Source organism: Artemia franciscana, chromosome 5, assembly GCF_032884065.1.
Source record: "Artemia franciscana chromosome 5, ASM3288406v1, whole genome shotgun sequence".
In the NCBI taxonomy this organism is placed as follows: domain Eukaryota; kingdom Metazoa; phylum Arthropoda; class Branchiopoda; order Anostraca; family Artemiidae; genus Artemia; species Artemia franciscana.
This window is the reverse complement of record NC_088867.1, coordinates 11,406,326-11,434,094: the sequence shown is the minus strand read 5'-3', so window position 1 is coordinate 11,434,094 and position 27,769 is coordinate 11,406,326. Positions and strand designations below refer to the sequence as shown.

At 36.3% G+C, this 27,769-nt stretch overlaps 1 protein-coding gene and 1 long non-coding RNA gene across 2 annotated transcripts in view; both read left to right on the top strand.

Moving 5' to 3' along the window:
• Positions 1-26,718, top strand: part of LOC136026980 (uncharacterized) — a 306,126-nt gene extending 279,408 nt beyond the window's left edge. Inside the window, exon 2 of the long non-coding RNA XR_010617464.1 lies at positions 25,949-26,718. This is a non-coding gene — a long non-coding RNA (uncharacterized LOC136026980). The remainder of the gene's footprint in view (positions 1-25,948) is intronic.
• On the top strand, positions 5,586-24,809 carry LOC136026979 (MOB-like protein phocein). The gene is made up of 3 exons (XM_065703849.1): positions 5,586-5,827; positions 7,798-7,909; positions 22,836-24,809. Exons 1-3 carry the CDS (start codon positions 5,628-5,630, stop codon positions 22,950-22,952), a joined length of 429 nt encoding a protein of 142 aa, XP_065559921.1. The 5' UTR covers positions 5,586-5,627; the 3' UTR covers positions 22,953-24,809.
• Positions 26,719-27,769: the final 1,051 nt, after the last annotated feature.

The window sequence follows — 27,769 nt, the reverse complement described above, 5'->3', positions numbered from 1 at the left end:
GAGCTTTTATTTCAAATCTTGACCGGCATTAAGCTTCTTATTTTCCTTTTAAATGAATCTATTGATTATTAGAATGTTGGTAGAGCTCGTACCATATGAGTTCTTGGCTCATGGCTCTTCCGACCTCGTCACAAGTGCCATATGAGCTCTTATCTCTTGTTCTTTGTGTAACAGAATTTCAATTTTCATTTAAACAGGGAATTATATTCTGATCCAACCTGAGATTATGCTGCTTTTTGTTTGTTTTTTTTTTTAATTGACTTTATAAATCAACTGGTGAAGCGAAATAAATAGGAAAGAGAATGCAAACAGACAAAATCAGCAAATGAGTTCCAGATATTAGGAGGGGAATGTGATGCGAACAATTAAGCTGAAGGTACCTCTGAAAAACCAATATATGTAAATTTCGTGAATGTAATGAAGGAAGAATTTGGTTATTATGGTACTTAGTTCAGAACTGGTTTAAAATAGACTGCTCCAAAAATTTTTTGTGACTCACAGGAACGTTGTTGATTCTTGTGGCCTGTTATTTCTGCTTGTTTTAGACAGGTGTATGAACCAGCGCGTTATTAGATCTTTCAGGCGTAAAAAGTAATAATAAAAAAATTATTGAATAGTAAACAAACTGATGAACCGACAATTTGATTATTTACTAATCACCAGCAGCAGAAAGCGATGTCTATACTGATTTCAGGTGCATCAAAAAATTGTATTTTAATCTATACATCTGTATTTGGCTTACTTTAAGTTCTTTTGGTATTTTTGTCAGTGCCTCTTCAGGCCTTGTATGGTCCTCCCAATAGGAACTTTAACCCTTCCCAGCCCGCTAAAGTAGTTCGTTGGATGGCTGTGGAAAAAAACCGCTCATTTACAAAAATTTACCTCAGATTGGCTCTAGATTAGCAACAGAAGAACTTCTCAAAAAAGGACACTAAGCCTTAAAAACTGGTTGTTTGTCTTATGAAGCTTTTTTTTTTTACCTTTTACAAGAAAGAATTTTTCAAAGAAAATTAAATACTGGCATTAAACCTTAAACGTGCAAAAATAAGGTAAAATAATAATTCTTACTTGAAACGAAAACAAATTATTACCAGTGAAATAAATGAGATCCTAAACGAACAGAAATTACATTTAATAATCAAATCAAACTTGAAACGAATAGAAACTATCCAAAAAGGGGAAGGTCTAACACACCAAGAGCCTTCTAAAGGTCAGAGTGTCATTTGCACTTAATTGAAAATGATTCCCTGTCATTCCCTGAAAGTTTCAGCGCATTACCCGTAGCTGTTCCTTATATGTTGCCGATGCGCCGTTTTTGTAACCTGGATGCATGTAATGTCTTTTGCTATTTGCAATTCTTTACTAAATAACCTTAGCTGTTCCTGCGATATTGAAGATACATCCTTATGATAAACTGGCTGAACAATTTTTTTTTAATTTAGTTTAGTCCCTCAACATTCTATGATTTCTAGTTGATAACCTTGGTTGTTTCTGAGATATTGCATATGCGCCGTATTGATAACCTGGATGCACATATTACCTTTTTATTTAGTTTAAAGTTCCCTGAAAGTTTCAATTAAGTATCTTTAACCATTAAATTGATGCTATGCCATTAAATGGCTTGCAGCTAAGCCATTCTAACAACATGAATGCACATAAAATTCTTTGATCTAATTCAATATCCACCTCAACATGCTTTGAAAGTCAGAACTTTATACGTTTAGCCATTACTGAGATATTGCAGGTACGTCCTTGCAACAACCTGGATTCGTAGGTAACTTGAACAACCCCCTCAACATTCCCTTAGCTGTTTCTGAGATGTTTTAGATGCGTCTTTTTGACAACCTGGATATACGTATTGTATTTTGATTTGGTCAAATATTTGCCCCTGAACATTCCGTGAAAGTTTTAGCATAATATCCTTTGGTGATCCTGAGATATTGCAGATACACCCTTTTACAATCTAGATGCACATAGTGTCTTATAATTAATTCAACATCTCCCTTAGTTTCCCTGAAAGTTTTAATTGAATGCCTATAGGCGTTCCTCAGGGTCATACCATGCCTGGAAGGTGTAGTTATTGAACCTTTCGACTATTTTGGAAAAAATTGTCATTTCAAAATTTTGATCGGATGTGAGAGGGGAAAGCTGCTAAAAAGGACGTGGAAGGGTTTAATTATCCTCCAATTATTTTGACAATATAAATTTACAACTTCTTCCACACGAAGTGCCCTAGAGAAAAAATGAATGAATAGATAGATACATAGTTTATTTTAGCTCACCATCATAACAACAACATGGCAGAGTATAGAGAAAAAAAAAGGAAAAAGAAAAAGATGAAAAAACAATACTTCAAGGTTAAACAATTAAATTACATTCACTATATACATTCATAGCTCGTATATGACGTACAACGGCAGTAAATCAAAAAGGTGCTCAAGGGCACCTTTTCTAGCATTAAACTGCTGTTCTACCACAGCTTCACGGGGATCTGGAACTTGATACCTATTCAAAAGAAATGAGTTTTTCTCGAATAGCGGCATGCGTATCAAAAACTTCAAATATCTACATAACGGAGACCTAACTTTCAGTCTCTTTGTTTCTGTGAACCATTCCCAAAGTGGGGAAAGGTAAAGGACATGTGGTAATGCCACTACTCTGTACAGTCTCGCCAAAATTTGCCGATTGTAAGAATACCTCAGAGTGGGGCTAGTTTAGCTTAGCTCACTTGCAGGTTAGACACAAGGGTATCAAGGTAAAGAGTTCTTGTAGTTTTCTTATCTCGGCCATACAGAAGACCTAAATATTTGAGTGAAGAAGACGGTGCGACAATAGCATCATCTTCGGATACTGTTGGTTCTGGTGTCTCTCGTTTCGCAGAGCTGAAAACCAGAAATTCAGTTTTCTAGCCATTAACTTGTAGACCAATAGCACTATAACCAGATACAAGCTTATCTAACTTATTCTGCAGTACCTTTGACAACCTAGATGTACATAGTGTCCTATAATTAATTCAGCATCCCTCTAACTATCCCCTAAAGTTTTAACTGAATACCTTCAGGTGTTCCTCAGGGTCATACTATCCCGGGAGGTGTAGCTATTGAACCTTTCGACTATTTTGAAAAAAAAATGACTATCAAAATTTTTGATTGGATGTGAGGGGGGAATGCTGCTAGAAAGGACGTGGAAGGGTCTAATTATCCTCCAATTACTTTAACTCTACAACTCCTTCCACACGAAGTGCCCTGGAGAAAAAATGAATGAATAGTAAAATGTGGTCATATCGCTCTATGCTTATGCAGTACTTTTTCCATGCCTGTGACAGATTATGGAGTTTTATATTTTTAAATGTCAGGTATGAAATAACCATTGAAGTTACAATGTCCTACTGCTTATGATAGATTGTAGTCTGCGAAGCTAAAGCTGCAGAAATTACACAAATTTTTAGAAATGAAGTTAAGTTTGAAATGTTAAATCTGGCTGGTTCGAACATTCGCCATGTAGACCCAGGCTAAGAGCTAGATCTGATCAATTTGAAAGTTTAGGTGTGAGCTACTAAAGGGATGTGGCATGCCATGCATGCTGTTTGGCGGCTTGGAGCTGGCAGAACTGGTAAGAGTTGTTAGTTTGAGAGACAAAAGTTTTGTTAGCAAGTGGAGTGCAATCGCCATATACGAAAAAATCTTGGTCTGCTTTTTTTGTTTTCTTTTGTTGAGAAAAAAACATGATTTGTAATCTGGTTTTTGAGGGGAAGCATGGATCGTAATGATTTCTATCTGCAATGAATGCTGTGCAAGAATTTGTGCATAAATTAGATGAAAAAAAATATTTCACATACCACCATGAAGAATACACTTTTATGCCATAGATTATCTCTGTCGGGATAAAGTTTGTCTTATGTGGTAATAACATCCTCTAGGAATTTCAAAGCCAGCCGAATTTTTTGGGTACTGTTGTACGTCACCTAAGTACTGTTGGCACAGATGGCGTTGGCGATAATCTTCTAGTTACTATATTTGGAGTTATTTATGAAAGAGCCCTTTACTTACGTCGTGGTGGTGTCGAAGTTGTGCAGAGGGGTCTTGTCTTTATTGTTGTTATCTCCTATCATATAACGGTGCTAATTCACGAAACCTTCGAGGGGGGGGGTGTATCATTAAATGAATACAAAAGGATATTTTCTTTATTAGTGGAGGGGCGTATTTTTAGATGAAAATCCAAATAAATAGTGAGACAATGCTCCCCCAATATGCAGCTGCGCTGTCGTGTTTTTTACTTGTACTGGCCGTTGTTCAACTTGGGATGAAGTTTAACAGTTTGTATTTTAAATCGAGATAAGTAGGTCATTGTATTTCATAATTTTAATCTGCAGCGCCCAAAGATATGCCAAAGATTGCTAACCATACACTAGCAAGATAATCGTTTTAAAACTTTATAACTTTTAATAGAACATAGTTCATCAAAACAACAAAAGAAAAAAAATATATGAATAAAAACCGTAGAAAAGGGAATATTTCCCAGTAGAGTTCAAAACTCTAGAGACTGAGAGAAAACTATTATTGGACTTAATCAAAATCATTCGTGATTATCAAGTACCAAAATGAATGAAAATTAAGAAAAAAAGGAAATAGGGAACACCAGTAACAATAGGGGACGATGACAAGGAAAAGAGAAATATAATAATTAGAATAATGAAGTGCCAGATGGTGGGTAGATTGGAGGACATCCAACAGAGTAACATATTGAAAGCAAAAATCAACAATAGGTTGAAGTGCTATATAGTGAGTAGGTTGGAGAACATCCAACGTATGATAATGACAAAATTTAACGAGTCAGTAGGACCAACAGTCTCATGCCTGAAATTGAATTCAATAGAATTGTGTTAGCCTACTCCCCTAGTCCACATAAATTTGTATTAACAGAATTTGGTACTCTGACGTACTTTAGAAGAGAAAAACGGCTGCAAAAATATTAAAAAGCTGGAAATTTGCCAAGAACAAATAAGGAAAAGAATAATGAACAAAAATTATCAATCTAAAAATAAAGTTCAATTGCCGTATTTTGATAAGGTTGGAGAACATCCAATGGAGTGATATGATAAAAACGAAAATTAACAAGTCTCTAGAACCGACTCTCTCAAGAATGAAATTGAATTTGATATAATTTTGTTACCCTACTTTCAGAAATATAATCAAAATTTAACTTCCCTAGTCTATAAAAATTTGTAATTAACAGAATTTGGTACTATGATGTACTTTAGAAGAGAAAAAGCGGCTGCAAAAATTGTAAAAAAAGAGGGAAAATTATGAAAAGAATAAGGGAAATGATGGGGTAAGAGAATAAAAGAACAAAAATAATCAAATTAGAAAAATAAACTTTAAGTGCCGCATAGTGAGTAAGTTGGAGAACATCCAATTGTCTAATGTGATAAAAACAAAAATTAGCAAGTAAGTAGGATCAACAGTCTCAAGACTGAAATTAAGCTTAACAGAATTTATTAAGGTTTTTAGAATTTAAAACAAATAAGAATCCCCCAGTTTATGTGTATCTGCAGCAAAAGCAGTTTTTTGCGGTAATGTACTTTAGTAGAGACAAATAAAAATATACTTATTTTCAGGCAGTTTTGTATGGAATTAAACGCAATTGCAGTTCGATTACAAGCAGAATGTAACGCTGAAACATGTTCTCAAATGACTGCTACTGAACAGTGGATTTTTCTGTGTGCTGCTCATAAAACCCCCAAGGAGTGTCCAGCAATTGATTATACAAGGCATACTTTAGATGGTGCTGCTTGTTTATTAAATAGCTATAAATATTTCCCAAGCAGGTGAGCATTTTTGTTTTATCTATAATATTTCTCTCTCTCTCTCTCTCTCTCTCTCTCTCTCTCTCTCTCTCTCTCTCTCTCTCTCTCTCTCTCTCTCTCTCTCTCTCTCTCTCTCTCTCTCTATCTCTCTCTCTCTCTCTCTCTCTCTCTCTCTCTCTCTCTCTCTCTCTCTCTCTCTCTCTCTCTCTCTCTCTCTCTCTCTCTCTCTCTCTCACTCTCTCACTCTCTCACTCTCTCTCTCTCTCTCTCTCACTCTCTCTCTCTCTCTCTCTCTCTCTCTCTCTCTCTCTCTCTCTCTCTCTCTCTCTCTCTCTCTCTCTCTCTCACACATTATTGCTTTTATCCGGAGAATATCCGATCGGCTTTCACCGCGGTAGATTTTCAATAAATCAGAGGTCCATCATGATACCTCAGAGATACCTCAAGGAACAATACATCAAATCCAAGGAAGAACTCCATCAGCTATTCTTCGATTCTCGACACACATTCGGCCTGATATGTAAATAAGGACTCCGGCATTAAATCCTTTTCATGGAATCCCTGGTGAAATGATCCACAGTATCAAGAGTATGTATGAACAGTCGCAAGGCCAAGTATTGACCATTGATGGGTTGTCAGTAGAGCTCACACGAGTCTAGAGTTGTATATTATCACCATACCCCTTCAACTAATCCGAATTGTCGTTCTGTAACTGATGATTTAGGCATTTCACAATAAATAGGAGTGCTGTTGATAGACAATCTTGATCCCCCAGATGATATAGACCAGCTAGCCAAATCTTCACAGGAACTGAAGACAAAAGGTTATAAATTCTGCAAATCCGCCAAGCCAAAGTTAAGGTGGCTAAGCAAGATGAACTATACTCCTCCCCCTTTTTTGTTGACCAATTCTTGTTCTTAGGTAGCTTATTCTCCTCTGATAGCTTCCGAAGAAAAAATGTGGAAAAAAAGCTATCTATTCAACAAACTCAAACCACGCCTATTCCACAGCCTAGCAATCGCCATATTCGTATATTGTTGCGAGTTATGGATACTAAAGCCAAAGACAAGAGACAACTTCTAGTATTCAAGACAAGATGCACATCGCAGGGATCAAATATACTGATAGCATCACGAATATGGGAGTACGCCGAAAGCTCCAGTCCATTGAAACTATTCTCCGCAGAATGAAAAAGCGATAAGTGCTCTGATTTGGCCACGTTAAGTGAATGGAATCAAGCCAATTCTCGGAAACGGTCGTTGAAGGATCATTTCATGGCTTCATCCATGAGACAGGCCACGAACACGATGGACAAAGAACTGCAATAACTTCAATATAGCCCAGTTATGACTTACCTTACTAATACAGCGATATACCGAGCCCTTGCGTATGAGTTGACAAGAGTAGTAGCCCCAAAACGTCTCACAAGGATGAGAACCTAAGTTTTGTTTTTCAAGTTATTTATCATTACTAGTGAGCTAATAATGCCAAATAACGGAAAATCCAAAAAAGAAACAGCCACTGTAATAAGTCAATTCTTTCTATGTATAAATTCCTATGGAAAATCCGGTTTTTAGAGTTTTGATTAGTCTTGGCATGGGTTGTTCTTTACTTATAGTTTGTTATTACGAACTGCTTGTAGCTTTCTATTAAACGTGCTTCCATTAATTGTACGCACATCGAAAAATCGATTTCGGGTAAGTGGTACTAAATATTACGTTTCTAAATGTTGATTGGATAGCTTGTGAGCAGGCTCGTATGTAGACATTTTAAAAAGAGGGGCAGATCCAAAAACAGATCAACAAACCAAATGGCTGTAGGAACGATCTATATGGTATTATGGTAAAAATAATGATGTTTTTGAGGGGAACACAGGCACAACATCCCCACCTCTGCTCATGTGATTGACCTTTGTATCTCAGATTGTTGAACTCAATGTTTTACCATTCCTTTTAAATTATTTTGCAATTATAGGTTTACATTTTTTTCAGGGTGAGCATTAAAGAATCGTCAGTTGGGAAGTTGGGTTCTGTTTGCCGTAGAGTATACCGTATCTTTTCACACGCATATTTTCACCACCGATCTGTTTTTGATGAAGTCGAGGTATTTATTTAACATTTTCTAATCTAAGGGCCACAATTAGCCTTTACGTTTTTTGTTGTTTTTTTTTTTTTTTTTTTTTTTTTTTTTTTTTTTTTTTTTTTTTTTTTTTTTTTTTTTTTTTTACAAATCACAGCTTTCTTTTTACTACGTCAGCATTTTTTTCTTCTTTTTTTTCTTTTTCTGTTTCAAAACATCCAGTAGTCAAAAGTATTGGAAAACAAATTGTGGAGGGCCACGTTTTCATTTGAAAAAAAGAATGTCCCCCTTTGCCTTATATTGCGAGAAATATTTCTCGTCTTTTGGTGTTTTCCCCCTCATATACATTGTAAGGATGGTGGTGTTGTTTTATAAAGAAAAAATAATAATAATTGTATTTCTATTTATGTACTGTCAATTTATACGATACAAAAGGGTGCAAAATATGTTTTGACCCTGGACACTTTTGCTAAATTTTTTATTGATTAATCTCAGTACTTGTAGATGGCATTGTGGTATTTACCGCATCATTTCACACGCATATTATCATCATCGATCTGTTTTTGATGAAGTTGAGGTATTTATTTAACATTTTATTATCTTTTGGCCACAATTAGCCTTTGTTTTTTAGGTTTTTTTTTTAATCTTTTAGAACGTCAGTATTTTTCTCTTCTTTTTTTTTCTTTTTTTTTCAAAACATCCAGCAGTCAAAAGTATTTGAAAACAAATCTTGGAGGGCCATTTTTAGCTTGAAAAAAATGACCCCCTTTCTCCTATATTGCAAAAAATGACTATTCTTGGTATTTTTATATTAAAAAATATGTAGAAAAATTCTTTGCCCCTCCATTTTTTTATGGCACTTGGCATTCACCAAGTGACAAATAGCGATCGCAATTTTCTGTCGGTCTGTTGGTCCCGGTTTTACTAGTTTGGTCATTTAAAGATAAGCTAGGACGATGAAATTTGGCAGGTGTATCAGGGATCAGATCAGATTCAATTAAAAGTACTCGTTTCGCCGATTTGACCATCTGAAGGGGGGGGGAGGAGTGGGGGACGGTTAATTCGGAAAAATTAGTATAAATGAGGTGTTTTTAACTTACGAACAGTTAATTGGATTTTAATGAAATTTGATATTTAGAAGGATATCGTGTCTCTGAGCTTTTATTTGAAGTCCCGACTGGATTCGGTGACATTGGGGAGAGTTGGGGGGGAAACCTGAAATCTTGGAAAACGCTTAAAGTGAAAGATCGGGATGAAACTTGGATTGAAAAATAAGCACAAGTCTTAAATGCGTGATTGACATAACTGGAATGGATCAGCTCTCTTTGGGGGGGGGGATCATTCGGAAAAAAAATGGGGTATTTTAACTTACGAATGAGTGATCGGATCTTAATAAAATTTGATATATAGAAGGACTTCGTAACTCAGACCTCTTATTTTAAATCCCAAACGGATTCAGTGTCATTGGGGGAGTTAGAGGACCGGATATCTTGGAAAACGCTTAGAGTGGAGAAATCGGGGTGAAACTTGGTGGGAAGAATAAGCACAAGTCCTAGATACGTGGTTGACATAACCGGACCGGATTTACTCTCTTTGGAGAAGTTAGGGGGGCCTAATTCGGTAATTCGGAAAAAATTTTTAAAATGAGGTATTTTCAACTTACGAACGGGTGATTGGAAAACGCTTATAGTGGAGAGATCGGGATGAAACTTGATGGAAAGAATAAGCACAAGTCCTAGATACGTGATTGACATAACCAAACCGGATTGGCTCTCTTGGGGGAGTTGGGCACTCCCCTCAAGAGACTCTCTATCCTAGTTTGGGCACTTCCAGATAAGCTAGGACGATGAAAGTTGGCAGGCTTATCAGGAATCAGACTAGATTAACTTAGGAATAGTCTCTTCCTTGATTTTACCATCTGGGGGGGGGGGTTAATTCGGAAAAATTAGAGAAAAATGAGGTTTTTTAACTTGTGAACTGGTTATCGGATCTTAATGAAATTTGATATTTAGGAGGACCTCGTGTCTCAGAGCTCTGATTTTAAATCTCGACCGGGTCCGGTGATATTTCTGGGCAGTTGGAGGAGGAAACCAAAAATCTTGAAAAACGCTTAGAGTGGAGAGATCCTAATGAAACTTGGTGGGAAGAAGCTCTTGGCTCTTCCAACCTCGTCACAAGGGTCATATAAGCTCTTGTTTCTCGTCTTTTTGTGTTCTTCCCTTTATGTATATTGAACAGATGGTGCTTTGGTTTTATAAAGAAAAAAAAAACTATAATTGCATTCTTATTTATGTACTGTCAGTTTATACGTCTAACTATAAAAAGGTGCAAAATATGTTTTGATCCTGGATACTTTAGCTAAATTTTTAATTGATTAATCTTAGTACTCTGTAGATGCCATTGTGATATTCCTAGGGGAAATAACATGAGTTTCAACTCATTTGGTACTTGTATGTCTGAAACACAGCCTATGTAGACATCAGTTGTGCAAACATTTTTCAAAAGCAACAAATAGCTATCTTTGCGACGCTGTGTCAATACCAAACACTTTTATCCGTCAAATCCAAACAGTCCCGGTCAAGATATTTCCGCGCTTATTGCCTGTGGGAGCGCTGGAGGTTAACGCCCAGTATAAAAATGTGTGTTGAAGTCCTTCTATGGGCAAGATACGACTCCGCGCAACTGGTGTCTATATAGGCTGTGGTCTCAAATAGCTGAAAAGTATTGAAGCTTTGTATAATAAAACAGGGAAAGCAAATCAAACGAAAGCCAGAAAAAGAAATGTAGGTAGAGAGGGAAAGCAATGGACAAATTCTATTAAAAGTAATCAAATCGAACAATAGCCAAAAAAGAAATCAAGGGAGAGAGGGAAAACAATGGACACAATTCAATTAAAAATGATCAAATAAAAGCCAGAAAAGGAAATGAAGGTAGAGAGGGGAAGTAATGGATAAATTCAATTAAAAATAATCGAATCAAATAAAAGACAGAGAAAGAAATGAAAGTAGAGAGGGGAAGCATGGACAAATTGAATTGAAAAACGTATGGGTTGTCACACAGAAACTATATCCCAAGATTAATTTACGAAAAATCTTGAGATATTAAATAATATACTTAATATGCTCATACCTAATATACTTAAAAATACACTATACTTAATGTATTTTGTGAGGATAATATCTAGCATAGATACTTTTTCCGAGATCCTAGGCCCGGGAATGATATTCCAACATAATGGGGGATTCCCCTGGGGTGTCTCGAAACACATATTTTGTCATTTTTAACGGAAAAACAAACAGAGAAAAAGCGATACATTTCAGACAATCAGATCCACAGAAAAATCCTTACTCTCACCACTTTGATTTCATTTGGACTTAACCCCTTCTGATCTGTATGGCTGTTTATTAGCATCATTATCATGATATCATGATCATCAATTGAGCCTAAATGTGAAAGGAGTTCTTCTCGTTAAAAAACCCTCTGCGTCCATGTTGTGCCGAACTTTGATATCGAAGCCCACTGAAGGTTAAAAAAGTTAAAGAATGTGGCTCTGGACTTCACGGTCCAAATGGGTGGTGCCAATCTTGGTTTCATAGCCCTTCACCCAGGAAGCGCAATGGGTTGGGGGAAGCCACCCTGTGCTTTTGTGCATCCTTCCTGAAAGCCCTCCCAACTAAATGTTGGGACTTACTCTACTTCAATAATCTTCCAATGAACATTAAATAATAATGCTTGATAGTAACGTATTGATCGAATGCCTTTTTAAAGTCTATTAAAGTGAGACAAATTTAACCGAATTTACCTGTGAAGCTAGTCCCATGCTCGCAAACAAGGTTCCCCCTTCCCCCCCCCACCTAAGTGTGCAAAGAGACGATTTCGGATAATAATAAAAAAAGGTTAAAATATACGGAGATTAAAGTGTCTATACTCGAACACATTCGCAGGATTTTATTTGTGAAATCAGTGAGAGACAAGCGAAAAAAACAGAAACAATGAAGAGGTATGCTAAAGATGCAAAATTCAATTCCAATTGACATAAAAACAATATTTCATAAACAACATCACTACTACTGTTAACAACTTACTGCCTCACCAAGCCACACAGACCCAGCACAGTTACACACGCTCCTCTCCCATCCGAATCAATTCAACGTCTCCCTCTACACCCTCCCAATAAGTTCGTATTTCCCTTAAATCTTTCTTTACAACATACCCCCCCCCCCAATTCGTGACGACCTGCTTTTTGTTTGGCACTCTACGATTGGCCGACAAGGACAATCTTTGTAAGTCTTATCTTTCATCCGCACAACGTGCCCTAGCCATCTCAAGATTTCTCTAATTATTAAATAAATAAAAAACAAGTTTCTTCAACTGAAAGTAAGGAGCAACATTAAAACTTAAAACAAACAGAAATTATAACGTATATGAGGAGGTTCGCTCCCTCGTCAATACCTCGCTCTTTACGCTAAAGTTCGAATATTGTTCCAATTTTTTAAGAATGACCCCTGAATCACAAAGGTCATTTAATTAGAATAAATAGTTCTTTAGAAAGTACTAAAAAAAACTTCAGCGTAAAGAGTGAGGTATCGACTTGAGGGCAAACCCCTTCATATACTTAATAATTTCTGTTCGTTTTAAGTTTTAATATTGCTCCTTACTTTCAGTTGAAAAACTTTTTATTCTTATTTTTGATCTTTTTTTTCATAATGCTTGGAAATCCGGCAATCCCTTTATGGTATAGTCTCTTCCCTCAAGAAAAATTCCTCTATGTACAGATCCTCCCACATAACTTTCTCTCACAGACTCCCCCCCCCTCCCCACCAGAAAAAATTAACGTTGAAAACGTCTGTATACTTTGCAATAACCTACACTATTTGTAAACAATGGGCGAAGTTCATAACTTGCAGCCCTTCTCCCGGGGTCTGTGGGGATTAAGTCATCCTTAAAGACATAGTTATTAGATGTTTCGAATATGTTGAACAAAAAGGCTATCTCAGAATTTTGATCGTGTAACTTTGGGAAAAATGAGCGTGGGAGGGGGCCTAGTTGCCCTCGAATTTTGTTGGTTACTTAAAAAGGGCACTTGAGCTTTTAGTTTTCTTCGAATGAACCCTCTTGCGATATTCTAGGACCACTTGGTTGGTATGATCACCCCTGACAAAAAAATAAACATGCCTCCGTGACCTTTCTTCTGGCAAAAATACGAAATTTCACATTTATGCAAATAGGAGCTTGAAACTTGTACAGTAGTATTCCCCTCTACGCTGAGTCTAATGATGAGTTTCGGTTACTATTGAGCCTGATCGCTCCTTACTAATAGTTCCTTACTACGAATTGTTTGATAGCCCTGGAAAGCGGGAAACTACAGCCCACTGTTTGAGATACTCAGTCGGGTACCCAAACTAATTCCTAGGCAATTTCTCTGGAAAACATCTAGCAAATCTTCGTCCGTTCTTTTAGAGCGTCCATGCTTCAGAACCATACTTGACCACTGTCATCACTGTAGTTTCCAATATTCTCATTTTGGTTTGCAGACTTATCTTCCTACTCTTCCAAACTTTTTCCAACAGTGAACAAACACCCTGGGTCTTGGCTATTCTGCTTTTAAAATCATCACCCCACCCACCGCCTTTACTACCTAGGTAGGTGAAGTTGTCCATTTGATCGATCCTCTGGTTACCCAATATCACCTTTTTATCTTCTCCTATTCCTAGCCTTAGCTGCATAGTCTCCCTAACATTAATTTTCAATCCCGTTCTTGCAACTTTAGCTCGCAAATCCTCCAAAAGTTCGTTCATTTTGCTAGCAGTTTCATCTAGGATGCTTAAATCATCGGCATAATCTAAGCAAGGAGAGTTTACTTCCCAATTTGATCCCGTTTTCTTCCATTACCTTTGCTCTGTTCCTTAAGAAAAAGTCCATCAAAATGACTCATATAAACGGGGATAGAACGCAACACTGCTTAACTCCTGATTCAGTGCGAAACTGTTTCACTTCGATAGTGTTTGTTAGTTTGTTGTTCTTTTTATCGCACTTGGTATTAACCAAGTGACATATAGTAATCGCAAATTCTGTCGGTCTGTTGGTCTCGGTTTTGCTACTTTAGGCACTTCCAGGTAAGCTCGGACGATGAAATTTGGCTGGCGTATCAGGAACCGGACCAGATTAAATTAGAAATAGTCGTTTTCCTGATTTGACGATCTGGGGGGAGTGAGGGGCCCGTTAATTCGGAAAAAATAGTAAAAATGAAGTATTTTTAACTTACGAACAATTGATCGATCTTAATGAAATTTGATGTTTGGAAAGATATTGGGTCTCAGAGCTGTTAATGAAATCCCGACCGGATCTGTTGACATTGGGAGGGAGTTGGGAGGGGGAAACCTAAAATCTCGGAAAGCACTTTCAGTGGATGAATCGGGATGAAACTTGGTGAAAAAATAAGCACAAGTCCTAGATACATGATCGATATAACCGGAACGAATCCGCTCTCTTTGGGGTAGTTAGGGGGGGGGGGGTTAATTCTGAAAAAATATAAAGAATGAGGTATTTTTAACTAACGAACGGGTGATCGGATCTCAATGAAATTTGATATTTAGAAGGATATCGTGTCTCAAAGCTCTTATTTTAAATCCCGACCAGATCTGGTGACATCTGGTGACACTGGGGGGAGTTTGGGGTGCAGGAACCTAAAATCATGGAAAATGTTTAGATTGGAGGGATCGGGATGAAACTTGGTGGGAAAAATAAGCAGAAGTCTTAGATACGTGATATACATAATTGGAACGGATCCGCTCTTGGGGGGGGGAGTAATTCTGAAAAATTAGAAAAAATGACGTACTTTAATTTACGAAGGAGTGATTGGATCTTCATGAAACTTCATATTTAGAATGACCTCGTAACTCAGATATTCTATTTTAAATCTCAACCGGATCCAGTGTCATTGGGGGGGGGGGAATCTTAGAAAATACTTAAAGCGGAGAGATAAGGATGAAACTGGGTGGGTAGAATAAAAACCTGTCTAAGATACGTGACTGATATAACCAGACCGGATCTGCTCTCTTTGGTGGAGTGGGGGGGGGGGGGTAATTTGGAAAAATGAGGTATTTGTTACACACGAAAGGATGACCTGATCTTAATGACATTTGATATTTAGAAGGATCTTGTGCTCTAAAGCTCTAATTTTAAATTCCGACCAGATCCTATGACGTTCGGGGGAGTTGGAGGGAGAAAACCGGAATTCTTGGAAAACGTGAAAATTGGGGTATTTTTATCTTACGAATAGGTGATCGGATCGAATAATAAATACGAATAGGTGATGAAATTTGATATTTAGAAGAAAATTTGGCAGGCGTATCAGGGACTGGACCAAATTAAATTAGAAAGTCTCTTTCTCGATTTGGCCATCTGGGGGGGAGTGGGGGCCCGTTATTTCGGAAAAATAGAAAAAATGAAGTATTTTTAACTTACGAACGGTTGATCAGACATTAATGAAATTTGATGTTTGGAAGGATATCGTGTCTCAGAGCTGTTATTTTAAATCCTTACCGGATCTGGTGACATTGGGGAAGTTGGGAGGGGGAAACCTAAAATTTTGGAAAACACTTACAGTGGAGGGATCGGGATGAAACTTGGTGGGAAAAATAAGTATAAGTCCTAGATACATGATTGACATAACCGGAACTGATCCGCTCTATTGGGGGGGGGGGGGGATAATGACGTATTTTTAAATTACGAAGGAGTGACCTGATCTGCTCTCTTTGGTGGAGTTGGGGGGGGGGGGGAATTTGGAAAAGTTAGAAAAAAATGAGGTATTTTTAACTTACGAACGGGTGATCGGATCTCAATGAAATTTGATATTTAGTAGGATATTTTGTCTCAAAGGTCTTATTTTAAATCCCGACCGGATCTGGTGACATTGGGGGATTTTGGGGTGGGGGAACCTAAAATCATGGTAAACGCTTGGATTGGAGGTATCGGGATGAAACTTGATGGGAAAAATAAGCAGAAGTCTTAGATACGTGATTTATATAATTGGAACGGATCCGCTCTATTGGGGGGTGGGGTTAATTCTGAAAAATTTGAAAAAATGACATATTTTTAGATTAAGGAGTGACCGGATCTGCTCTCTTTGGTGGAGTTGGGGGGGGGGAATTTGGAAAAATGAGGTATTTTCAACTTACGAAAGGGTGACCGGATCTTAATTACGTTTGATATTTAGAAGGATCTTGTTCTTTAAAGCTCTAATTTTAAATTCCGACCAGATCCTGTGACATTGGGGGGAGTTGGAGGGGGAAACCGGAATTCTTGGAAAATGTGAAAATTGGGGTATTTTTATCTTGCGAATAGGTGATCGGATCTTAATGAAATTTGATATTTAGAAGGAATTCATGTCTCAGAGCTCTTATTTCAAATCCCGACCAGATCTTTTGACATTGGGGGGAGTTGAAGGGGGAAATTTCGGAAAACGCTTGGAGTGGAGGAATTGGGATGAAGCTTAGTGGATAGAATCGGCAAATGTCCTTGATACGTGATTGACGTAACCGTACCGGATTTTCTCTCTTTGGGGGAGTTGGGGGGAGGGTTCAGTGATTTGGCGAGTTTGGTCCCTCTGGACCTGCTAGGACGATGAAAATTGGTAGGAGTGTCAGGGAGCTGCACAAATTGACTTGATAAAGTCGTTTTCCCAGATTCGACCATCTGGGGGCTAAAGGTAGAGGAAAATTTAGAAAAAATAGGTATTTATAACTTACGAGTGGGTGATCAGATCTTAATGAATTTTGATATTTAGAAGGACATCATGACTCAGAGCTCTTATTTTAAATCCTGACCGACATTAAGCCTCTGATTTTCCTTTTAAATTAATATATTGATTCTTAGAATTTTGTTAGAGCTCATATTATATGAGCTCTTGGCTCTTAGCTTTTCTTGCCTCGTCACAAGTGCCATATGAGCTGTTAGCTCTTGTTTCGTTTTATTGACGCTAAAGTACGAATTTGGTCCATTTTGGCTTGTGAAAGCCGTTTTTCAGTAATAAATCTTACCTTACCTACAAATTGCAGCAATCTGTAGCTGTTACGGTTTTCTTTTCCTATACCAAATCTACCTAGACTAGGATATCATCTATCCCTTTTTCTGCCAGACTGGGTGTTATAATATCCCAATAAAAACATCATGTTTTTACCTTGTCTGTTTTTATATTTTGTCTGTTTGTTCCAGTAGCTGTAATTAAAATTCACTACTATCTCCGTCAGTCGGTTCCTCAGGGGCATATGCTACTATGACTGATACCCTGAACTTTTTAGTCATAGTATGAGCAACTAGCATTATATTAATAATACTTTCCCAACCTAAACAAGACTTAGCAGCTTCCATATTCATCATGAGCCCTACTCCCCGTCTATGTACCCCATCCTTCCTCTCTGAGTAAATAAATTCTTTGCATCCTAATTTCATGTTTCCTATACTAGGATATGAATTTCTAGGACCTCTAATGAGTCTCGTTCGAAGCGTCTGATTTCGTCAGTCGAAATGTCGATACGATAGTTAATTTCTGTCGTTGTAATATTCCAAGTTGCAATTTTCATATTCTTTAAATCATTAAAATTATTTTAGCCTCAGGGAAAGCAATACTTCCAAAACCAATTGAGGATGGGGAATAGTTTTCCACAATTGGCGATGCTCTTCTGTCAACAGGATTCGAAATCCTGCACAGACAATCTCAAGCCTATTACCACGGACTCGTTATATATGCTTACCAGTATTATACTCTGCGGGAAGGCAACTCATAATAGATAAATTAGCTAGGAAGAGGTTTTTCGGCGTAAAAAAAAAACACCAAAACAGACCGAACCCAGAAGAATTATTCGTGAATCAGAATCGAGTGCAAATCCTCTGTCGCTTACTTGTGGGGCGCCATTTCCCAAGGTCACCATGCACCACTGTTATCAGTCCCAGTGCTGGTTACAAAAACTAATGAAAGGTACACGCTGATGCTACTATGAGGCCAAGCAAGTAAGGATTCCCATGCAGGGGATAGGGATGGAGAAAGGAATCTATGACGGAGCGGAATCCCCAAACCATCTCAGAACACCGGAACACCTTTGACCTTCTATATCCAGCCAATCCTGGTCAGGGCATTTATTAGGGAAAAGTTCCTCATGTCGAGAATTAAACCCGGCTCTGCTGGGTTCAAGCCAGATATTCAATTGGTCATACTCACCAGCCATTTTTCATCAAAACGACACTCTTCATGCATTTTTTTTCGCAGTCAATCAATTTTTCACACTTATACATGACATGGCCCACAGTGTAAACCATATCTCCAAACCTGGGGCCAAAGGAAATGGGTCTTTTGGAAATGGGGGGGGTAGTTGAGTTAATTCGACACTTTTTGGAAATGGGGGATGGTAGTAAAGTCGTTTTCCCAGATTCGACCATCTGCGGGGCTAAAAGGAGAGGGAAAATTTGAAAAAATAGGTATTTATAACTTACGAGTGGGCGATCAGATCTTAATGAATTTTGATATTTAGAAGGACATCATGATTCAAAGCTCTTATTTAAAATCCTGACCGGCATTAAGCCTCTGATTTTCCTTTTAGATTAATCTATTGATTCTTAGAATTTTGTTAGAGCTCATACCATATGAGCTGTTAGCTCTTGTTTCGTTTTATTGACGCTAAAGTACGAAGTTGGTCCATTTTGGCTTGTGATAGCCGTTTTTGGAAATGTGGAAGCTTGTGATAGCCGTTTTTGGAAATGTGGAAATGGGAGGGGGGGGTAGTTGAGTTAATTCAACTTTTTTGGAAATGGTGGGGGGGAAATGTGGAGGGTAGTTGAGTTAATATTTTGGAATCTAAAATAAAAATAAAAAATAATGTTTTAGAATCCCGTCTTTGAACGACTTTCTTGGCCCACTGGAAAATACGGAACTATAGACTCTTATGCTGCCATCAGCAGATGCATGGAAATATACTCGTGTAATAAAAGAATCAGGACACACTCAGGGTGTACCAACTTAAAAACAGTCAATGTTTTGCATTTTTATTTGTGTAATTGTTGTGCTTATATTGTGTCACGAATTTCAATTTTCTTTTATTTGTCTTTTTCCGTTTTTCTCTCTTTTTTTACATTATACTCAGTTAGTCATTGTATTCACAATTGACTCCATTCAAAAATCAACACAGAATAGTCCTCAGCTTGTATATAGAAACAGTGGTGCCATGTCAACAGCCTAGATGACAGAAAAGCTCGTATTTTAATAAAAAGTCATTTACTTTTGTAATTCTGCTTTGAAAATCCTTAGAGTAATGGTGTTAAAGCTCTTTTATTTTATTTTTTTCGCGTATTTTTTAAGTTTTGACTCACTATAATGGTTTAATTTGGTTTTTCTCTATTCCTAAGGACGGTTATTGGCTCTGACTGAAATATTTGTGTATACTTAATTTGCATGTCACTATCTTAGTAGATTGAAGTCCTTATTTTTGTCTGCTCTTGTCTTCTTTTTTTTTCTTCTTTTTTTTAAACTTGGTCATTTATTGAATAATCTGCCTAAAATTAATTTACGTCCAAAATTGGTTGTGTACAACCAATTTGTTGTGTCACAGATGGAAGGATCATGGTTGCATTGGTAACAAATCCACGTTATTGCAACTAATAAGGAGTGATAAGGCCCAGTGGAAGAGAAATTTATAATTATAATTTGAGAAATTATGTTTAGTGGTAAATTTTTTGTGACAGTTTCAATCGAGAAGGGTAACTGTAATTGCTGTTAGTATTTGTATTGTTTTTACATTAAAAAAAAATTTTCTTCCTCTTATTTTATAACTCGCCGATTCTTTCGTATAGACCAAGTTGTCTCTTCTCCTCCAAGTTGGGAGGTGCCCCGAGATAAATCATAGAATGGGCTGCTAATAGGCTGCCATTTTGGAATCCGTTGCACAAGTTTATTTCATTAATATATTAATTAAGTGTCCCTGATTATTTTTATCTAATCAAAGAGAAACGAGCAAAAAGTACATGAAATAACACTTTTTAAGAAATTAAAGCGTAGGGTGTAACCCTTAAAATTTTTATTCCACTTCGTATTATTCCACACGTTTGCATGGAGTATAAATGGGAGACAGTAACAACGGCCATCAAAGGGGTAAAATTAACCTGGACAATCTGTCTTGGCTTTTTTCTACAATTGGCCATGACTTCCGTTCAAAAATCAACGGATGACAAAAGACACGTTTGCATGGAGCATAAATGGGAGACAGTAACAACGGCCATCAAAGGGGTAAAATTAACCTGGACAATCTGTCTTGGCTTTTTTCTACAATTGGCCATGACTTCCGTTCAAAAATCAACGGAAGTCATGAACGGAAGTCATGGCCAATTGTAGAAAAAAGCCAAGACAGATTGTCCAGGTTAATTTTACCCCTTTGATGGCCGTTGTTACTGTCTCCCATTTATGCTCCATGCAAACGTGTCTTTTTACAATGACGAACTAGAGTCGTACCGGTTGGAGGTTCTCGCTGGGGAACAATCGCAGGTTGACTACAAGTTGACTTGGATGAAAATTTTCCTCTCATGCATATCACTCCACAATGCTGAACTAGAGTCCACCCTCTCATGCTAATTCACGGTAACTTTACTGAAAGCACTCAACACATGGAAAATGATATTCAGACCTTCAAGCTGGAATGTCTATCCTTGAGACTGTATCTTTATGATCGTGACAATCATCAGAAATTTATCATGTGTGACTTCTTATCCCACTCGGCTTGAATAATCCTTGAAATTACGTTATTTGGCCAATCAGTACTAATTAGTAATGTTTGGGTAATTTTGTTATAAAAAAATAATAATATAAAAGATTCAAGAATTTAATCCTGAAAACTAAAATAAAACTGACGAGTTTGATATGATCTCTGGTAATGCTCGGAATCGTGTAATGACACTTGGTTGGAGGGAGAGGAGCAATTAAAAAAAAATGAAAAATTATAAAAAAAATTGAAAAAAAAAAATAAAACGCACACAGATAGGTACACAATGTGACACAAATGTGATTCAGCTGGAAATCAGTAGTATGGGGTCAACAGCGCCCAGGAGAGTACGATCTCAACCAGATCTCCTATGGATACAAGTAGCACACCTCATTTGCATATTCCAGCCTTATTTAATATTCCGTAAACCCATGACAATTCTATGAATAAATTTTTATTCATGTTGAATGAAACTGGTTTACAGTATCATAAGTTTCCTTTACTGAGCGAATGTAAGGCGGGATTTTAAACGCATTCTATAAGAATAACTGAATTTCAATTCTGGAATCCCATGACAATTCTATAAATAAATTGTAAACTCGTTTCTGTAAATGTGTTTGGCGGGATTTTGAACGTATGTTATAGTATGAACTGAATTTTAATTAATCAAAAAGTGACAAGTCTACTGCCCCTTTTTTCTTATGACGCGCGCTTGCATAGAGTAAACAGGTGTACTTTTGTCCTTGATGAATAAATTATTATGGCATTTTTTAGGGAACTTATGGTCATCCATGTCCTACCTCCAAGGGCCCCCAATGCCCCTCCCCCAACTTTTTGTTCAATTTTTATTTTTATTAACTCTGAATTTATTAAATTAGAAAGTTTTTTCACTTTTTGGGGGGCCTTTTTTCATGTCAACTTTTTATGTCAAAATGACATTTAATGTCATTAAATGTCATTATTCGTGATATTTCTTCTTTCTTTTTACTTATTTTTTATTTGAACTTAAAAATTTTTCAACTTTTTTTTTCATGTCTTAAAATCACACACCCAGGTTCTGAGGATAATTTGTAATGGTGTTGTTCAAGTGTATTGTTTCTTGATAATAAGATTGAAATAAGCAAATTTGCCACTAAAAATATGAAATATTTCCATCAAAATGTTTTGGCGCTTGAAATAATATGAGGAAAATATGTGATGGTGTTGTTCAAAACATATTGTTTCTTGAAAATAAAATGGGAATAAGCAATTGTAATATTCAAAATATGAATTTGTATGCTCATCGAAGAATTCACACGAAAGAGAAGTTAAGGAAGGTGTTCTCTCATAATTCAAATTTACATGTTCATCAAAGAATTAATACAATCGAGAATTCATAAAAGTTTAATGTATTTCAAAAAATAATTTAATGAGGTTTCAAAATTGCATGCTCATTGAAGAATTCAGACGAAAGAGAAGCCATACAAATATGATTAATTTAAAAAAGTATTTTCTCCTGATTCAAATTTGCCTGTTTATCAAAGAATTCATACAATCGAGAATCCATTTAAGTATAATGCATATCAAAAAAAGGTTTAATTGGATTTCAAATTTTCATGCCCATGAAGAATCCACACAAAGGAGCAACCTCATGAGTGTGAGGCATGTCAAGAAAGGTTTACTCCTAATGCAACTTAGTATGCAAGGTAGAACTAATGGGATCTATAGTGGGTCAACTAGAATCTGAGATAGTTTAACTGGTCTATTACCAAAGTCTGAGAAAGATGAGCTAAATGTTTTCCAAAATCCACGCAGACAGGGAAACAAACGGACAGACGCACGGGCACAGTGAGATAGACAGAAACACACATGCACAAAGACAGGCAAACGGACGGCCAGACATATGGGCACAGAGAGAGATAGAGACAGAAATACAAACACAAACACGCGGAGACCGAAACAGGCAAACAGATAGTCAGAGACATAGGCACAGAGAAAGAGAGACAAACACACACACAAACACATAGAGACAGGCAAACAGACGTTTAGTCACAGAGGCACAGAGAGAAACATAAACACACGCACAAACAAAGACAGAGACAGACAAAGAGACCCTCAGACACAAGCATAGAGAGATAATCTCTGTCTTTTTATTTCTCTTTCTTTCTCTCTCATTCTCTCCTTTTTAAATAGATATGCATATTGATATTATTTTTCTTTTCCAGTCCAAAACCTACCTATGCCAGCGTTTCACCATTTTCGTGACAAAATATCATCTTATGTCGAAGGATAATCTTATAGTCCCAATCCTTGGAGAAGTCAGTAATGAATCAACTGCATGATACAAAGCTAGTTTTTATAAATATTCAAATTTGTGTATCCTCTGGTTAATTTTTTATCAGAAATCACTTTGTGGATTCTGCAAAGACGTGCACATATGTGTATCAAGAATGCACACTCGCTCGGCTTTAAATTAGCCTCACTTTTGTGTTATTGAACAATATTCGTCAAAGGAGATGCAATAGTCTGAAGGGCTAGAGGTTTTTCTTATTCTAAATAAATTCAGATCTTATCCCATCCAGGGTGGGGGAGAGGCTAGTCCTTATTTAAGAGAGTCTTTACGAAAATTCCATTAAGGATACCACTTTTTTGGCGTTATGCGTTACAGAAAAAAGGCAGAATTTCGGTTTAAAATACGGAGCGTATAAGGAAAACAATGTACGAAAAGTTGACCGTCGGTACAGATAGTTGTTTTTATTGCATTGTGACAACCTTTGTTGTTGTTGTGATAGTTGTGTTATACAGTCTGTGTTCAGAGAATAAAGAATGTATGCTTGCTAAATACGTTATGGGCCGAAAATATGTACAAACGACCATATGGGCCGAAACGAAACTTCGTTGAGAAGATTGACTTGTTGCTGTTTTGAGGCCGTTTTAAGTGTTGACCGTATTATTTTAATAGACTTGTGAAGACCATGCTACCATGCTGAACACTTAAGGACGTATCCCTTTTTTTAATCATCTTATAGGGTTGCCATAACAATATTTCTAAGCTTTTTGTGGAATAATCTTTTCTACATAAACGGGAAAATTTCATTAAAGTTGCAATTTGTAGCTTAATAACCTGGTTTAAGCTTAGTTTGATAATGATCAAATTTGGTTTTGACCGAGGTTTAATAATGGAGCTTAAAATTGTATGCAAAAGATAAATTTAAGTTAAGTTGTTTTTGAACTAGTTATACTAAAACTCCTCTTCTTTTTTTTATTCTTTCCGTTTTCACTGGTTTTCTTTTTATTACAGATTTTCTCCTAGGAAATAAATGCGCTCTTGCTAATGTGGCCAGTAAATAAAGGGCTCCTAAAAGACTTCGAATATCTACATAACTGTCCATAACTTCAAATAACTAGTCTTATTAGAATTTTCTTCTTATAAGAACATTTAGCTCATTTTAGCAACAACAGAAAGTATAAGATACGCCCTTTTGTCTTTAAGTTGTCTCAAACGGGATATATTTTACAGGGCGTAAAATTTAAGTTAAGGAATTTTTGTTGCTGTGCTATGTACTTATTGCGTATGACCTAGTATCGATTTGTGCTCTCAGTTATACCTTTCAATGTTTTGGAAATATTTCAGTATAGAAGTATAGCGAGTAATCTAGGTGATGGGTTACAAACACTTGATACATAGACGTATGCAAGGGGTGCTATCTCCTCTCCGTTGAATTTCTTTGTACTTCTTTCTAAAGTCATTCAATAAAGTTTTTTATTATTATCAGTCTTTACCTCTACCCCCCCCTTCTTAAATTTTGGGGAGTATTTTCATTGGAATATATCTTTTTTATATTTGCATTGAAAAAGTTGAAAAATAGAATAGATTTCCCCCCCCCCGAACTTGAAAAATACATTTTGCACTTCCCTCCACAAAATAAGTCGTGAATTGACACCCCTGCTCATTATTTATTTTGGTTCCCTAGCTTTGAAATCCTCTTCCACCCTTTGGGGAGCTTGACTGGCGAAAGAGTTGTTTACTCATTTAGTCCTTGGTAAGTGAATTGATGTTTTATTGAATTTCTTTTCCTGCTTTTAGTATTGAGTGTTATAATGTGACTCGTTATACTATGAGCAAACCAATTTGAAATTATGAAGTTTTCTTATTTTCACTAATATTAATGACTAATAAATGTGACTTTAAAATTTAAGAGGCTTTTGTGTATTTTAGGTTGTATCCATAGTACTAAAAATAGCTTTTAGCGTTTTGGATGGACCTAAGTTATGGGAAATAATGCGCATGGCAGGTTGAAAGGGTTATGTTAAGCATCATACATTTACTGGGTCCTGACCATGGTGCAGTGGGTTTGGTCTTAGCTTGGTAATACGGAACCCAGAGATCGAACCCGGGTTGCAACACACAGCAGGGCCAGCGCCGGGACCTTAGTAGTCAAGAAGCGTCGCTAATTCGGTTGCTTAATTTTTTATAAGTTCACTGGAGAGAGGAAAAAGTGAGTACAATTTCGGTTTTCAGAAGTTCAGATTTCTAAATTAATCTGTAATTAGGAGGGAAAACGTATTTTGGAACAGTTGTTCTTAACATTCGTGTCCTGTGCCTCGTTAATTTTATCAATAATGCTCTCTATCGTCAAGGGTGTTGACATCATTCAAGAAGATCCAGAACACGGTTGTATTCAGATATTATTACCTTTAAATCTATATATATAAAAATAAGTTGTCTGTCTGTCTGTGGATGTGTGGATGGATGTGTCAGGTGACGTCACCTGAAAAAACTGGATCAGGTGACGTCAAAACTGAAAAAACTAAAAAAAGGCAAAAACTACAAAAAAAACTAAAAACTAATAAAAAAGCTAAAAAACTAAAAAAACTATAAAGGTAAAAACCAATAAAAAACTAAAAAAAAAACTGAAAAAACTAAAAAAAGGCAAAAACTACAAAAAAAAACTAAAAACTAATAAAAAAAGTAAAAAAGCTAAAAAACTAAAAAAACTAAAAAAACTAAAAAAAGGTAAAAAACTAAAAAAAATAAAAAATAAAAAAAAACTAAAAAAAAGGAAAAAACTGAAAAATAAGCTAAAATAAAGGTAAAAACCAATAAAAAACTAAAAAAAAAAAAGGAAAAAACTAATAAATGACGACACTCAAAGAGAAAGCGACCAGGACAAAAGGAATGTTCGATTAGCAATCAACAAAGCACCGGGACACAGGGAGTATAAATGACGACCAGGACATAAGTAAAAAAAAAAAACTATCTATATATATAAAAATAAGTTGTCTGTGGATCTGTGGATCGTGGATCAGGTGACGTCACCTGAAAAAACTGGATCAGGTGACGTCAAAACTGAAAAAACTAAAAAAAGGCAAAAACTACAAAAAAACTAAAAACTAATAAAAAAAATAAAAAAGCTAAAAAACTAAAAAAACTAAAAAAAGGCAAAAACTACAAAAAAAACTAAAAACTAATAAAAAAGCTAAAAAACTAAAAAAACTAAAAAAAAGGCAAAAACTACAAAAAAACTAAAAACTAATAAAAAAAAATAAAAAAGCTAAAAAACTAAAAAAACTAAAAAAACTAAAAAAAGGTAAAAAACTAAAAAAACTAAAAACTAAAAAAAACTAAAAAAGGTAAAAACTAAAAGAACTAAAAAAGAAAAAAATAAATGACGACACTCAAAGAGAAAGCGACCAGGACAAAAGGAATGTTCGATTAGCAATCAACAAAGCACCGGGACACAGGGAGTATAAATGACGACCAGGACACAAGTAAAAAAAAAAATTAACAAAACTAAAAAGAAGGTAAAAACTACAAAAAAACTAAAAAGAAAAAAAAACTAAAAACTAATAAAAAAACTAAAAAATCTAAAAATCTAAATAAACTAAAAAAGAAAAAAAAAGGAAAAAAATAAAGGAGAAAAACAAAACTAAAAAACGAATGTATATACAGACCGGTACACCGGGATACAAATGACGACCGGGACACAGGGAATATAAATAACGACCGGGACACAGGGACACAACTACAACGGGGACACCGGGGGAAACAGGGGGATATAAATGACGACCGGGACAAAAAAACTAAAAAGAAATAAAAACTAAAAACTAATAAAAAAAACTAAAAAATCTAAAAATCTAAATAAGCTAAAAAAGAAAAAAAAAGGAAAAAAATAAAGGAGAAAAACAAAACTAAAAAACGAATGTATATACAGACCGGGACACCGGGATACAAATGATGACCGGGACCCGGGACACAGGGAATATAAATGACGACCGGGACACAGGGACACAACTACAACGGGGACACCGGGGGAAACAGGGGGATGTAAATGACGACCGGGACACCGGGACAGGGAATGGTCGATTAGCAATCACCATCAACAAAGCTCAAGGGCAATCATTAGAATCATGAGGTATAGATCTGAATACAGATTGTTTTCCCATGGACCATTATATGTTGCATGTTCAAGAGTCGGTAAACCTGACAATCTATTTATATGCAAAGACAATGGGACAGCAAAGAATGTTGTATATTCGCAAGTTTTACGTAGTTAAAACCATATATATATATATATATATATATTCACAGGTGGGACATAGGGACACAACTACAATGGCGCGTAACTATTATGGCGCGTAACGACTTACGCGCGCGGGGGGGCTTGGGGGGGGGCGCGAAGCGCCCCCACCAACTAGGTGTTGGGGTGGCGCGAAGCGCCACCCCAACAGCTAGTATATATATATATATATATATATATATATATATATATATATATATATATATATATATATATATATATAAGATAAAAGATATTTGGTTCACTACAGCTTTCCTATAGGAGACAAACAAGCACAAATTTTAGAGTCAATTTACCAAGTTCCTTTCAAGGATGATTTTTTTTTTTATGGTTTCTGGAAAAAAAAGTTCTTTGAAGAAAAGTAAAGAACCGAATTAAAAGGTAATGTGAGCAGATATAAAATCCTATAATAATTATATCTGCCTTAGGAATGATGTGTGAACAGATGGATGATAGACTTATCTATCAACAAATGAAATGACATCATTTTTATACAATCCTAAAAGGGGCATATGCCAACTTTGACCCTCATCCAACTATCTGTCTTGGCTTTTTCTACAGTTAGCTATGGCTTGATG

Bases quoted from the DNA above. Each gene is read 5' to 3' on its own strand.
- LOC136026979 (XM_065703849.1), top strand. From the start codon at position 5,628: ATGGAATTAAACGCAATTGCAGTTCGATTACAAGCAGAATGTAACGCT. The intron at 5,828-7,797 runs GTGAGCATTTTT...CATTTTTTTCAG, and splicing joins TATAAATATTTCCCAAGCAG to GGTGAGCATTAAAGAATCGT. The intron at 7,910-22,835 runs GTATTTATTTAA...TTTCTTTTCCAG, and splicing joins CTGTTTTTGATGAAGTCGAG to TCCAAAACCTACCTATGCCA.